The sequence below is a fragment of the Diadema setosum genome, chromosome 14, assembly GCF_964275005.1.
Source record: "Diadema setosum chromosome 14, eeDiaSeto1, whole genome shotgun sequence".
NCBI lineage: Eukaryota > Metazoa > Echinodermata > Echinoidea > Diadematoida > Diadematidae > Diadema > Diadema setosum.
This window is the reverse complement of record NC_092698.1, coordinates 3006778-3022392: the sequence shown is the minus strand read 5'-3', so window position 1 is coordinate 3022392 and position 15615 is coordinate 3006778. Positions and strand designations below refer to the sequence as shown.

Below are 15615 nucleotides of genomic sequence, written 5' to 3'. Positions count from 1 at the left end.
ATTCCGAGGAAGTCACTGCTCGCAGCCGTGCGATGGTAGAACTGGTGAGTATCAGCGAAAAATATGGATACGTTCTGGATAACTCGAACTAAACACATAGGTGAATGGTTAGATCTTAACGCGTTTGTCAGTCCATGCAAGTTCTGATCGCGTGTTTGCATGTCTATAGACATCGATCATTTATTTCATCAAATCACGTTACAAAGCCAGCACGAGGTATTACAAGCTAAAAAGGTAAGAAATTTCATGCTTTCTTTACTTATTGAGGCAATGATGAGATCTAAAAGTGCAGTTCAGTAGAGTCATTTCAACACCTCACATTCTTTCACTGGTCAGACGCGTGAAGCTTAATTCTTTTCAATAAACTCTGATAATTTCGTACACGCCTGGACCCCGGTCTTGGCTCAAATTTTGTCAGCGGATTTTACAGCATCACACAGATCCGTGAACTCTCCATTTTTCAAAAATTGTCCATCCAAATCATTCGAGTCCCACCGCATCGTGTTTTCCTTGATAGTGCCCTCCATTACGATGTCATTTTAAAAAAAAAAAGTAAACTTCAAGTGTGAACCCACATTTATCGATAGTTTCATTTTGATGTGATCGTAACTTTTCCGTAGTCCTGTTGATACGAAAATGAGTCAAAAGTCTGAACGATGTCTTGTTTCGCAATTTACGTAATTCAGAATATATTTTGTAATCAAAATTTTGTAGATTTCGAGATGTGATATGAATGCATTGAATGTGTCTTGAATTTTCTAGGTCCCATCCATGCATAATTGATGATAACTCTCTTTCAGTATATATGTGGTATAGAATCTGAAATTCTGCTCAGTTTTCATGAATAAAAAAAAGCAAGAAATAACCAACACAACTCAATGTTTTCCGTATGTTTCAGTGAGACTTGCTGGAGGAGTTGACGAACATGAAGGGCGAGTCGAGATACTGTGTGACGGGGTCTGGGGCACGGCGTGTGACACTGGTTGGGATATGAACGCAGCTCACGCTGTGTGTAGACAGCTTGGGTACTCGGGGGCTGATTCGGTCCATCCCAATGCTCACTTCGGACAAGGATCGGGCCCTGTTTGGTTAGACACTATAATTCACTGTCCCACGTCGGATAAAAATTCCATTTTAGAGTGCGGTCGATTGCCATGGGGATGTTCCCATTACTCCAGTTGTGGGCATAACAATGACGTAGGCGTGCGATGTGCTGGAGAAAGTGAGTTAATTTCGTATTTATCACAGTCTTTGGGTTTTTTTTAACGAATAATGTTGTTTCTTTTTTGGTCTTTGATACTGAAACTTATTCTGCACACTAATCTGATCAACTGTTATCGACACTGTTAAATCATTATTGCAGTATTGTCACAAAGTATTTTATTTCTCTATTGCTATTTTGGTGTCAACTAAAGTACAAAAATCATAATTCAGAGATGCCATGTCCACATTCTATCATTATTGAAACCTGTAATTCACCAAATTAGGACTACTTATATTGTAATTCTAATATCGATCTTTCATCACATTTTAATCACGTTATCTTAAATCGTAAATGCGTGTAGACCGAAGTGTTACAGATTCTGGCAGACCTATTAATATTCCAGTCATGGTTGTGTTTAACCTTTCCACACCGGTGACATTAACACTTATCACTGTTACTCTCACTCAGGGGGCTTTTCCAATTGCAATTGAGAGGGAACATTTGCTCAAACTTGAATTGTGAATGTCTGAAATAACCCAATCGTTTTGCGACAAATAAAGTAATCATGACTGGAATATCCTATCATTATAAGCAAAAAAAAAAGGGGGGGACGTTCCTCCGAAAAATTAAGTTGGTTTGAATAGAACAATAAAAATGAGGGGAACGTGAGAGAGGAAATTTGACTGTATTTCGATTGAAAACGAGGATATTTTACAATTTTGTAGATGTGACCAATCAAATAGAAATTTACGATTTTGTATTGATGCATTTTGACTTGCCTTGTCCTGCGCAGAAAACCCCATAAAATCTGTTCCCCCTGTAATCTATAACTGAATATCTTTCTTTTTTTGTCCATGGAGATATCTACAGAAAAAAGAAAATCAGTCATTGCATTGACGGGCAATCTGCTATAGACGGGAGTATGAAAAATTCCACATTCCATAGTACAGAGAAATATAACTTGAACTCGCGTGTGACATTATAAATTCACCAATTTGTCTTTGAGTGATCACAACTTAAGTAATCAGAGCTCGACTAGAATTTGCTCAAACTTCCACTGTCGTGCATTTTCGACTAATTTTACTATTTCTAATGATTCACACATACCAGTGTCAAGATGGATTTCCGGATTTCAATTTTTTTTTCAATTCAATTCAATTCAATTCAATTCAATTCATTTGTCGAAAAGAACATAAACATTTCACTTTCTTTGGTAACAGAGAATGAGGTTACACTATAATCAAAACAAAGTAAATTGAGAAAACATAATTGTGGAACCTTGGGGTAACAAATAATGTTGTAATGAAAATTGACTGAAGAGATATAGACGATATAACATTACACAAAATATTGAAAAATGGAGGTACCCACTAAAAAGGCAATGCTTGTAGAATGTGGGCCCCTTAGGTACAAAATGTCAATAGAAAAGGGGGGAAATGGGAATAAAGTCAGAATTAAAAAAAAAAAAGTCTGGAAGCCCAATGAGAAGACAGAGTAACAGACAGACACACATACACAGACGAATGAACATTAAACGAGACTGGGACGACAAAACTTATAAAGGGGGACTTAAATACAAGACAGAACGAGACAAGACTGTCATAATAGGAAGACAATACAACGGACAGAAAGGCAAAACAGATCCAGCGATCCTCGATAGAACTATATCGAAAAAATAATGGGATGCGTGGAAAGGATATGGAAATATGAAAAAATAGAGAGAAATAGATGCGGAAGTAATACAAGTAGAATCGAATCTACTCTGTAAGTGTCTCAGGACAACAGGGACGAGAAAATATGTGACAGTATATTATTGGTAATCAAAATTCTTCGAAAACAAAATTAAAATGAGCCAACAGGCTGATTCAATTCTGTAGGAACATAACATTGCAATAAAAAAAGACTTTAATCTCCTTTTAAATGAAAATACAGAGGGTGCAATTTTTATGTCATTATTCAGAAAATTCCAATAAGTTGGGCCAGTATAGATAAGTGTGTTCTTAGCAAGAATTGTTCGTAAAACAGGTAAGTGAAATTCATTGGAACGTCGAGTGGGATAGTCATGGAATGATTGATTTCTTCGAAACATAGAATAAAAAATGGAGGGGAGTGAGTTTTTGCTGTACGTATACATAAATTGCCCCAAATTAAATGAATACAAATCTTTAATTTTTAGCAGCTTATTAGCGGCAAATAACATATTTGAGTGGGAGGGTATGAAAGGATAACTGATGACACGGGGAGCTTTCTTTTGAAGAAGGAACACTTTATCCAGTAGGTTGTGGTGAGTGTTGCCCCAAACTAAAACACCATAATTAAGATAAGGCAATATTAATGACGAATATAACATAAGTAATGATTTTTGTGGAATGTACAATTTTATTCTATCTATAACACCTATATTACGTGAGATTGTGTTGGATATAAAATCAATATGTAACTTCCAGGAAAGTTTGTCGTCAATAATAATTCCAAGGAATTTAAAATGTGAAACTCGTTCTAAATGAAAATCATTCAAAACTATAGCCGTAATCAAAGTGTCAACAGTACAGTTGTATTACTAAAAATCATATATTTTGTTTTTTGGGCATTCAACGATAATTTATTGGCTCTTACCCAATTAGTCACTTTTTGTAATTCAGTATTGACTTTTTGAACTAGAAAATTAACATCATTGTAGGCAAAAAATACACTGGTATCGTCAGCAAAATGGATAAAGGACAGTACATCGGATGCCTGACAAAAATCATTAACAGTACTTGGAAGATGCTAACTAATAGGCACTGATTCTGGTATGGCCGCACATAAACTTAATTACATATTTTCTCTCTTTCTCTTTTTTTAAGTGAAGAAATGTGTATGACGCCATCGCAAACTACACACGAAGTATTCATGATTGATATCGTTGTATGATATAATAAAAAGTTGAAGTAGGCCCCTAGTTAGTCTATCGGTTTAAAACGCCCTTAACATACTGTGAGATTTGAAGAGATGCATAAAGTATGACCATCTCCCTCTTTCTGACAATTTACTTTTACCACTGTCCCTAACAACAGATGTCGGGTGATAATGTGCAATGTGCTCTCATGGTATTGGAAGTATATAGACGATGTACTGATGGGCTGAGGGACTATGTAATATTTTAATTTGTATTACAGGAGATCAGGAAGCTGCGGACGCAATATTCAGGAACGCAGACTTGAATGCAGGTCTGGGTTACGGAGCTGATCTCTTGACTTACTATGACATCACCAGTCGACTGACATTCACTCCAACGACAGTCAACAATGGTGATATACTTCAGTGTCATGTGTACGGTGTTGTGCGCTCTTCAACTCTGGAGGTTACGGGTAAATTTATCAAATATGTACACATTATCAAATTGCGTTACTGCATAATCATACATTGTACATATTTATGTAAAGGAATTGATGAATTCATATTCATATACGAAATTAACTTGAATGACGTCCCCCGCATTTTTGGAAAAAAAAAAAACCTAAAGGATTATGTGCGAGACAAAATGTGTATTCATAATACCATAGCACAAATCCAAATACCTTGAAGCTTGATGGAAATGAAAGGTATTAATGAGTTACCATGGTTAGTGTGAAGCTAAAAAGATATGTTTTTTTTTTTATAAACTTGTATTGGTATAAGATTATACAAGAAATATAGTTGAGAAAAAGAAATCAAATATTGCCTTCGTGTACATTTGTTCACAACTTTAGCATACGCTTACAGAGTTATCTTTAGTGTCAAGGGAATTAAGAAATACGATCTAAACGTGTCATTTCGATAATAGTGATTAGCGGGACTAAGATTTTTTCCCAAGAGAAAAAAAAAAAATATATATATATATATATATTTTTTTTTTTTACGGCTGAGTCCGTCTTTGAATTCACTACAAGAAAGAAATGCGATTTGCTTCATTCTCTCCTTTGAATACGCAAATCATCCCATATAGAATGAGCATTTCCATCTATTATGAGAACGTTATCCCGCTTTTCAGTAATTCATTTCATGTCATGTCATTTCATTTCATTTCAGATTTCCACGTTAAATAATTACCAGGTTTACAAAGTTTGCATTAAAAAATACACGATACCAAATATCGTGATAGTGGCGGAATCATAATCACAAAAGTAGGCCTATTGAAAACTATCCCTAGGCAAATGTCATATGTAAATATATGTAGGGCCTATACTCTTATATCATTAGAAGCTATGATATGTTTGATAAAGTCATTGTAAGACGTGTTGAAATAACGAACTTTAACTCATTATAGTATTAACATGATCAAAGAAACTTTGGAATAATGAACATCATGTCATCACCCGTTCTATTATACTTATGTTACTTTGATCGTGTGGATCTGGAAAACCAAATAAACCCTCCATAAGACCAAATGACCGAGAAGTATCAATAATGATATAAATTCCACATTTTGTAGTAATATCCTATTATCGTTTCTTTGCAACAAGGAACATATATTCACAGACAAAAATCAGTGTCGAAATATTCATTCTCATACGATTTACTCGACTAAAATTTCCTTACGCCTATATACACTTGTATACCTTCCATATGATATTGCTGAAAAAAATGAGAAGCTACTATCTTCATGGATTAGAGTATAAGGACTCGAAGCGAACCCTAAACATTGTTGATTCGTAATGCATCTGACATGAGCGTTACTATAGCTGTATTTGTCGTCTTAGACTCCCACATCAACCATGATTTCCCTTTCAAGGTTAGACTGTGCTCTTATATGATCCACGATTACACTCGAAATAGGGTTGTCGGGTTAGTCTTTTAAGTCTTAACACTGACTGAATAATGTGCGATTACACTTTGACAGCGTCTGTTGAGAATGAGAAGGGCGTTAAGTGGTCTTGAACACTATGGGTTTTGTGACAACTTAACGCCCTTATCATTCTCAACCAACGACAGGTGGTGTAACCCCGTCCCCCTCCCGGTCCATCACTCCATGTATTACTCCAAGTCCCGGTACACCCCCAGGAGAGAACATCTTATTCATCGATGCTGTAGAGATTAAAGGCGAGGATAACCTGGTTAATCTGGTTATCTCCTGTCACGTGAACTTCACTAACCAGCCGTCCCCGTACCTTCACACCTACACCATCGTGACTGAGAATACAACTCTATCGTCATCAAGCAGCGCCTCAGCCATCCTCTCGCCACGCCCCAACGCCTGCATCGAACTCACGTGCTCCGCGACGAACGGGATAGGAACGACCTCAGCCACGTTCACACACTGTCCTCAAGGTAATTAGTCTGGGAGATTTTAATTTAAACGTAGGTATTTGCTTTTATGAGTTCGACGTAGTCGAATAACCTCTTTAAGTGTTAAGTTACGTTTTCATTCACGCTCTCATCAATGTTACGCAGTGTGTTAAATCACAAATCTGTCATGCCCATTAAAACATCCTTGTTGATACCCTTTTTCCAACCATGCGGACCTATTATGCTTATGGAAGCCATCAACAAAGCCACCTTGAATATCACTATATAAAACGGCTAGTCTTTGTTTATTTAACTCATGCTTACTAAATGTCTGGAAGTCAAGGTTAACCTCCTACGAATTTTAAGCATCTTGTTTAAACATCATCTGCCCCCCTTTTTTGTCCATCTAAGGCGATCACATTTCAACTTAGCTACCTCGTATCTATCATTATTTCTCATTGGTAACCAACTGCCGATTTGGACATTGATAACAAATAATCATATCCAACAGATAAGCCAGCAGAAGGAATTATCAGCGTAGAGTTTGAGACTCTAGAGGATGATGATGACGAACCAAGACTTAACATTACTTGCCACGTGGATCCAGAAGATCAACCCTTTCCACCAATCAACACGTACCTCATTGCAGTCGACGATAGCGTCATTTCCAATTCATCTTCTCCTACGGTGACGATTGACCCTCAACCCAACACATGCATCGATGTCGTGTGTACTGGTATGAATGAATACGGAGAGACTGTAGCGACCAAGATCTACTGTCCTTCACAAACAGGTAAACGTCACGGGTACACGTCACAAAGTAGACACCCACGAGTAATGCAACCCACGATTCATACTGCCAACGAAGTCATAATGTACACGAGTCATACAGCCCAAGAGTTCTACAGCTCATGAGTTATACAGCCAGGAGGTAGACGCTTTAGTGAACAAGGCCCTCGGGCCCGACAAGCAAAATAAACAGGTCAACAAGCAACTTGGTCCACGAGCTAGACACTAGGGAAATTTTGCGTAGTGTCTTGCTCATTGGCCTATGTTACATGGTATCTAGCTCCCTGACTTTATGACTCGTGAGCTCCATGACTCGTGGGTGTCTAGGTCATGGGATGACACCAATTTATAGCGACTAATCACACTTTACAAAGAGTACAGAAAACGACAACACGAATTGTTTACAATGTCCCCTTTTTCATTTACGAGTGTCTCAGAAATGAAAAGAACTAAAGCTTTCCGATAATCAAAGTCAAAACTGCGCATAAATGTGGATATTTCATTTGCTTGTAGGCTGGGTGGCGACCCTGTTGGCGACTCGAGTCTCGCTGGTCGCGGAGACAACTCCGCGACGTCTCTGAGACGTCTCCTGGAAACTACCCTGAGTAGCGAGAGAATTACACATGTTCCGTTTTTTTTTTTTTTTTTTGAGACTTTTACAGTCTTCAGCTGGTCTCGGGGACGTCTCTGCTACTTATCGGCGACACCTTAGTCGCGGCCTAGTCACGGATATTTATTTTGTCCACGAGGTCTCCGAGACGTCTCCGCGACCTTGCCTAGACCCACCAACCGGAAGCGTCACGATGGCGTCACTGTGATGCCTGCGAACTTTCAGACGAAAAGTTTTCATCTTGTTTTAGAGACGTCTCGGACATTTCTTGTAGTCGCCTTCTTCGCCTTCTTGGCGAGCGTGCATGCCATTTCATGGTCTTTAGATTGGCACGAGTCCCGGCGACTGATCAGTCAGGCCCTATACTCACGTTTCATGTCACTTTCAGTATCTTTGTTGGCTTTATGAAATTGAACATTCAGGCTATTCATGTTTTATCCTCCCATTTTGTTACTATTCGATCTCATTGTATAGAACTCGGCCCCCAACAACCTGGTAGCCACATCCTTAGGATCCAGACGACGGAAATCAGACGTAAAGGAAACCTGGTAACTCTAATCATCACCTGTCATGTTGACCTCTCTGACCAGCCTTACCCACATCTCCACACATACAACATTACAGCTGATAATGACATCTTGTCCTCCTCCAGCTGTGCCTCAGCGATCCTGTCTCCACTCCCCGATGGCTGCATCAATATCACATGTTCTGCCACCAACGGAGTTGGAGATACGTCGTCATGGATGAAACATTGCCGAAGAGAAACTTTTCCTGGTAAGTTGAAGAAATTACAAATACGATTGAAAAAAAAAAAAAAAAAAACATTGTATGGAAATTTTATGCTCAGTTGAGGGAAAGTGCATTCCAATGTCTTTTGGTATCATATTAGCAGGAGATGATTTAGATTGCATCTAGCAGTAGATGATGTCATTGGCAGAACCTTGGTTGGGAAGTTTTGTTGTGGGGTTTTTATGTGGATGGATCAAAGTAATCTGGTGAAAAGTAACCGAAAAAAATCATAGTGAATATATTTATGGCACATAATTAGATAGTATATAGGCCAAATAAGTGATGATCAAGGCGTCATAAATCAATACAAGTCAGCATGGCTTGTATTGACATTGTATAGGTCCTTGAAAGTCAGTAAGTAACAAAAGCTATCATTCTTGAAGAAGCAAAGCATACAATATGATCCCTTCACAATATAAGTAACGAAAATTACAATTACAATCTCACTTGCAAATTTGTGTGTATGGTGGGGATAAGAAATGTCCCAGTCACTTCACAAAGTACCGAATAAGAAGATAATAATGCAAGAGCCCAGCGACACCAGAGGGTAACCGAAAGTTTTGATTGAAATCTACAAGCAGGTGATGTACTTGTTATCCACTGTTTGTCGGATGTTCGCCATTACGGACACTTTGCCTGTGTTCGAGGTTTCAACGAAATTGGAACAACACACTTGATAGTTACTTTGAACAGTACAACGGCATGCGATTTATTTCGCATTTCTATAGGTATATAGTCTGCAAGGTTTTGCCTGAAGGTATATAGAGTGTTTTCATTGAGGTAGTAGGAAAGACTTAAATCGAAAAATATGCTATGTATCAGCAAAGAATTTGTCATAATTGCTCTCTTCGTAACGAATTACAACTAGACAGAATTTGAGTTAGTAGTTTCTGGTTCCGGAAAAGAAAACAGAAAAAGAAGAAAAAAGGCAAGCTGTAAAACAGACACTACTATGAGAATGAAGGGAAAATAAACCAGGAAGTAACAAACCTTACCGTTGTCCATTGGTGCTTTATTGACAGAGGGTCCCATAGCTAGCCCTTTTCAAGAGTTCCTTCAGAAATCGTCGACCACGTACGTTCTTCTCATCGTCATTTTCATCCTCTCCATCATTACCTGTCTCACTGTCCTCATGAAGAGAAAGATTGTCTACTGATAAAGGTGAGTATAATCATTTACATGGTGAATTATTTACAGTATTGCTGTTTTGACAGAGCAACCAAGAAATGGCATGTGATAGCATTTTCAATCTCTACTTGTTACCACATTACCATATTCAGTAAATATGAAACATGAACTTGTGTATTGTATATTGTATCTTTTTTCACTATTTTTCTCTCCTTTTTTTCAATATTTTATGCACTTTATAAGCACTGTTCTGCATCATTATTGTCATTACAATCAATAGGGCCTACTATTATAATTATTACCATTATCACTATTACCATATAATTGTGGTAGTACTTGGTAAGAAAGCCTGATACTCCAAAATGATATCGTTTATCAAAACTCATTAGAATAACAATTTTCGTCGGAAAAAGTACACTCCTGGTTTCACATGCTGTGTTCTACGTAAACTTGGAAAACATACTGAGACAATTAACGATGAACACGCCGAGGTTCACATGTTGCTACCGATACATTTCATCGTTCATTCCATCGCTCATTCATGCATGAGAAGCTGATGAATACACTACATCCCTCCTTTTCTGATTCATTATGGTTTCCCATTCCCACTGTGTATTCTCTGCCTTCCTTGTGCTACACTTTACTATGGCAGGAGTTCCTCTATTATTCTTTGACGATTTTGGTACCACTTTCCTTCTCACAGAAAAAAAAAAAAATGGTTTTCTGTAGAACACGCGGTGCTCTTGTCCATGCTTGTCCGTCTGTTTGTTTGTTTTCCCATTGACATCTTGTCCTGGATCTAGATCTGGATCTGTTACTCTGAAAAGCTCAGGTTGAGCATCACTCAGAACGTCCTGTTTAAGTTTCTTTGGCAACGATGACAAGAATCCTTTCTGGATATTCTTTCTGCAGATATGCAACACTGCGAAGGTCAACACGAGGGAAAGTTTTGGACGTATCTCATGGCAACTCGATGATTGAAGAATCATAATGTCTATACTTTGTGTCTTACCTAGTTGGGAAATCATTTATCAACAGTTTCCGAAATAGAGTTATTGCCTACCAACGATCTTTACGTCATTGGAAGAGACTTAAAACGAAATGACCAGCAGGCTTTGAAAGCAGAAGTAGTCAGGGAAAGAATGTATTACAACATTCCTTATTCGTAATAATGTAATCATCAATAAATTTTATACCATTTAGTGATTCCATGCACAATCTCCCTGATAATTATGATATAAAAACATCTATGATCTCCGGCGGACTTGCATACAATTGCTGTTTGCTTCCTATTTATACACTCAGTGAGAGGCAAGATCTATACTTTTCTTTATGAAGGTTTAATTTTTGATATGTTGCAATATTACCTTGGTCCATCCTTCTATTCAAGTTCCGCTTATGAAGACGGTCCCCTGCATTTCCAATTCTTTTCTCAAAACCAAATTGTATTTGAAAAAGTGTCCCCTGCTAGTGTACCTTCAAAATCATACGTGTATTACTGTACATCTCTTCTTTAGTTTTCCTTTTATTGTAATGTATATAATGTTTATGGATGCGTAGAATTTGTACGATTATGCTGACATTTTCTTAAATCTTGTTAAATAGTATAGACAATGGAATGCAGAAGTCTCTATGTAAACTAGGCTTTAGACTAGTTATGTCATAATGATACGACTGAGGCCCATTTACTTTCCTCGAAGTATTTTATGTGAATCAGCCATTTCTTTACTTCTATTTTTTCAGTGTATGATGTTTTCATCCTTCCCGACATATTTTGAATAAAAAGGCTATTTAAATCAGAGGAATACTTCGCATTATGTTAATTCCGCAGCGCAATTCGTACTAGGAAAGAGCTGAAAACCTGTGTAACTTCATCGCAACAACATGTATTTTTTTAAAGAAACCAGCCGTATATTTTGAATAAAGATACATTGTCGTCAGTTAATTTTTGCTTCCTTTGCGTTTTGTTATTCTGTGAACGACATCCTCAATATATTCCTATAGATAACCAGTGGGGAAAAGAGACCTTTTCGAGACACAAAATATAGATATTACTATTTTGTCATACGTCGGGAAAATCCAAAAAGTAATGTGTATGTGCATGTGATTGATGATGTGTGTGCTTGTGTGTGATTGTGTCATAAAGTTATATATATTGTGTGTATGTAGTATAAGGTATATGTAATGAAATTAAAGAGAGTCGCCAATTTCTGCGCGTTAGGAGACATGCAGAACACACACAAAAAAAGGAGAACTTTTGGAGACACAATATTTGTTATCTTTCATATTTCCAGAAACCCAAAAGGTTATAATGATTATTATATATGTTCATGTTAGTACGGGTGTATATGCCTGTGTGTGTGTGTGGGGGGGGGTGTGTGTGGGTGTGCGTGCGTGTGGGTGTGTGCGAGTGTGTGGATGTGCGTGCGTGTGGGTGTGTGTACATGTGTGTGTGTGTGTGTGTGTGTGTGTGTGCGTGCGTGTGCAGGGCCGCAGGGGGAAGCAGACATGGCTGCCATCATACCTCATAAAGGTGTGCCTGTAATAAGACACGCTTTGGATATAAAGAATTAATAGGAATCTAACAAAAATGAAAGAGGAACAAAAATACAACACTGTCATTGTATTGGCAGAAAAATAGGGTCCTTTGGAAGAGCAGTGGTAACACTGAAGAGTATACCGTAGATAAAGAAGACATAATCATTATGATATTATCGTTCTTATCATAATAATAGGTATTATCATCATTGTCATCATCATTATCATCTATAAAGATTCATTCCCTTATTTGAGGGAACGTCTATACCCATTTATTACCGGAGGGAAAATTATCTGAACTAGAGCTTGAACTTTATTCTGTTTCATTTAAAAAACATAATAGGATCATCTGTACAATAACAAACTGAGGGCAGGAAACAAATACATGAACATGCATACATAACATATGATATCTGTAAATGAAACATGGAAACTACAAAAGACCAGAGTCTTGTCAGGGTAGTTCACAACAAAGAATAAGAGGAAATAATATTGCTTTACGATTAAGACATGGGACAGGTGAAAAAAAAAAAACACAGACACACAGACACACACACACACACACACATACATACAAATACATTTTCGTTATAAAATGAAGTAATGGTGATTAGTCATATAAACCCCTAGAAAACAAAAACCACAAAATTATTTATAATTATCGTGTATTTCATAATGACAACTCTCACTATCTAGCAAATATCTTTTCAGATTCTTCCAAAAAATATTTGTAGTTGGAGAAATTGTAACTGTATGTGAAAAAGAATTCTATAATGAGGGCCCAGTATGTCTGAGTGTGTGCATTTATACATCTTATCTACCTTGAACAAAATCTTTATTACTATTTCGTGTGTTGTAACTATGAATTAGATCATTTGATTTAAACAAACCAGAAAAACATCTCAGGTAACAAACTAGTTTTATGTTTGAACATATACATAACAACATTAAACTCATTCAGCTGATGAATATTCAAACATTCATTTTCAGAAACGAAGGCATAATGCGAGTTTGCACAGAATCGAATTGCTCTTTTTTGAAGGATAAATGTGTCGTGTAAATTCGATTGATGAGGATTTCCCCATACAACTTTACAATAATTCAAATGAGATAAAATTAAACTGTTATAACGAAATTAAAGCCTTCATTGGTAAGATACCTTTTAGCCTATTAATTACTCTAATATTTCTCGAAATTCTTTTATTCATCATTGCGATATGCTTTTTCCACTTCGAGTTGCAGTCGATATAAACCCCTAGAAATTGTATACATTCTACTAGAGAAAATTTTACATCATTCATTTTTACATCACAAAATTCCAAGTCTGGAATCTTTTTCTTAACGTATGAAATACGTATAATTTGATTTTTCAATATTTACGATCAATCTGTTATCACAAAACCATTTTGAGAATTTGAATAACTCATTTTTTAAATCTGTATCTGTTGATCATGAATAACTAAAGGTTTATCGCTGTGACATTTCACGACTGATTTCGACTGTAGAATGCACTTGAAGCATGTGGAGTAAAATGTATACACTCCTTTATGTGGAAGTATACACTACGTCTGGTTAATGTTAATGCGGTTCGGTGAAATGAGTTTCGAAACTTTGGGGGAAGAAAAGTTGGTCACTCATGTGGAGTCATAGTATGATTCTTTGTTCGCTTACATACAGGGTGTCTGCTGACAAAGTCAATACGAACCGTTTCCTGTGTTTTGTTAGGTAATAGGAAAGAACAACAATCCATGACATGATTATTATGATATTACGGAAATCTATGGTTGTTTGTGCTCTGTGATATGCGATCATGACTTCATGTTCTTGTTCTTGCCGATTAAAAGAGGAAGGTTGCTCGTATGTATGTGGTGTATGCTTCCAGAACGATAAAGTAAAAGAACAGTAAATTATACGTGGAGAAACTGTATTTCAAATCGTAAATAACATTTGACACCAGCTATTTTTTTTTCCACCTGCTGTCCCTGTGGTATAAGAAAAACAGGAGCAAAATATCTATTGCCTTTTTTTTTTCTAGAATAGAAATCTCAGTCAGGTTGAAAAATAAATGGTGAACACATTTTATGCGTTACTGGTCAAACTTTTTTTTTTAATCTCACAAAATTGATTAGAGAAAACTCAGAGACAGCATAGTAATGACGTAAGAAAATATTAGAAATGTCAAATGTTTCAAATTTCTTCTGATTATATCTATCCTCGACATCACACATGCAGATTTCATACAGCGTATAAGATGGTATATCCTTAGCACTCTCCCGTGGGTTTGCACAAAATATTAACATTTGAAAGATATCGTATCACTATATACATGGATTTGTTGGTTAGTATTTATTTCCGTCAAAATAAATGAAATAAAAACAATCGTGCAAATACTACAATTTATGATACATGGCAAATAGAGATGGATGCCTCACTCAACGAATAGCCATCATGACGCCGTTGTTTTGCAAGAGGGATCAGTTTACATTGTGAATGCATTGACTTGATACATATGACATATGCGTAAAAACTATAAAGAAGCAATCAAACATATTGACAATAAATTCACACACACACACACAAACACAGATGTCAAACTATACACTTTATACAAATGCAAATTTGTACTCCTACAAATCATATATTGCCCCCAGTTTTCCATCTTTTTTTTCCCCTATGGCTATCAGTCACATCTGCTGGTCAGCATGCATGAAGAAATATCCTCTTTCATGAGTCCCTTAAAGGCATTACAAGTTGATGCGTTTTTATGATCAGAGAAGATTTTAGTGAATTAAAAGTCCTACTGCCTCTATATGACACCATTTTCTTACAATGACTACACCTTGGTCTTGGGTTTCTTAGATTATCTTCAGATCGCAATAAGCATATTATTTTCTTTAAGAGTGAAACATGATTGAAGCAAAGAATGTTGGGTGCGTCTCGAAACAATAGTATTCCTCTCAAAATGTACAATGTATTTTGTGGTTTATTCATGACAATAAGGATTAATCTTCAAGATAATTCTCTCTGCTCTGTTTTGAATTTTTGGAATCCTATCTATTTGTTTGGTTTTGGTTGTTGTTGGTTTTTTTTACCAGAGTCCCATACTATATCTGCATTATCTTATTGCAGTTTTATGAAAGATTTGTATATCAGTCTTATGTTTTGTTCATTTACATTTCTGAGCCTTTGCACACAAAAAAAATATGTATATATATATATATATATATATATATATATATATATATGTATATATATATATATATATATATATATGTATATATATATATATATATATATATATATATATATA

At 36.4% G+C, this 15615-nt stretch overlaps 1 protein-coding gene across 2 annotated transcripts; it reads left to right on the top strand.

The window, feature by feature from the left end:
• Positions 1-135: 135 nt before the first annotated feature.
• On the top strand, positions 136-9795 carry LOC140237546 (uncharacterized). 2 transcript variants are annotated; one of them, XM_072317480.1, is made up of 7 exons: positions 271-286; positions 899-1222; positions 4363-4554; positions 6158-6493; positions 6963-7244; positions 8325-8624; positions 9662-9795. In XM_072317480.1, exons 1-7 carry the CDS (start codon positions 271-273, stop codon positions 9793-9795), a joined length of 1584 nt encoding a protein of 527 aa, XP_072173581.1. The 2 variants fall into 2 exon arrangements, 1 of the variants encoding a protein (XP_072173581.1); XR_011901853.1 differs by lacking the exons at positions 271-286; positions 4363-4554; positions 6158-6493; ... (1 more) ...; positions 8325-8624; positions 9662-9795 and adding an exon at positions 136-234 and having other exon boundaries at positions 899-1022.
• The last annotated feature ends 5820 nt before the right edge of the window (positions 9796-15615 follow it).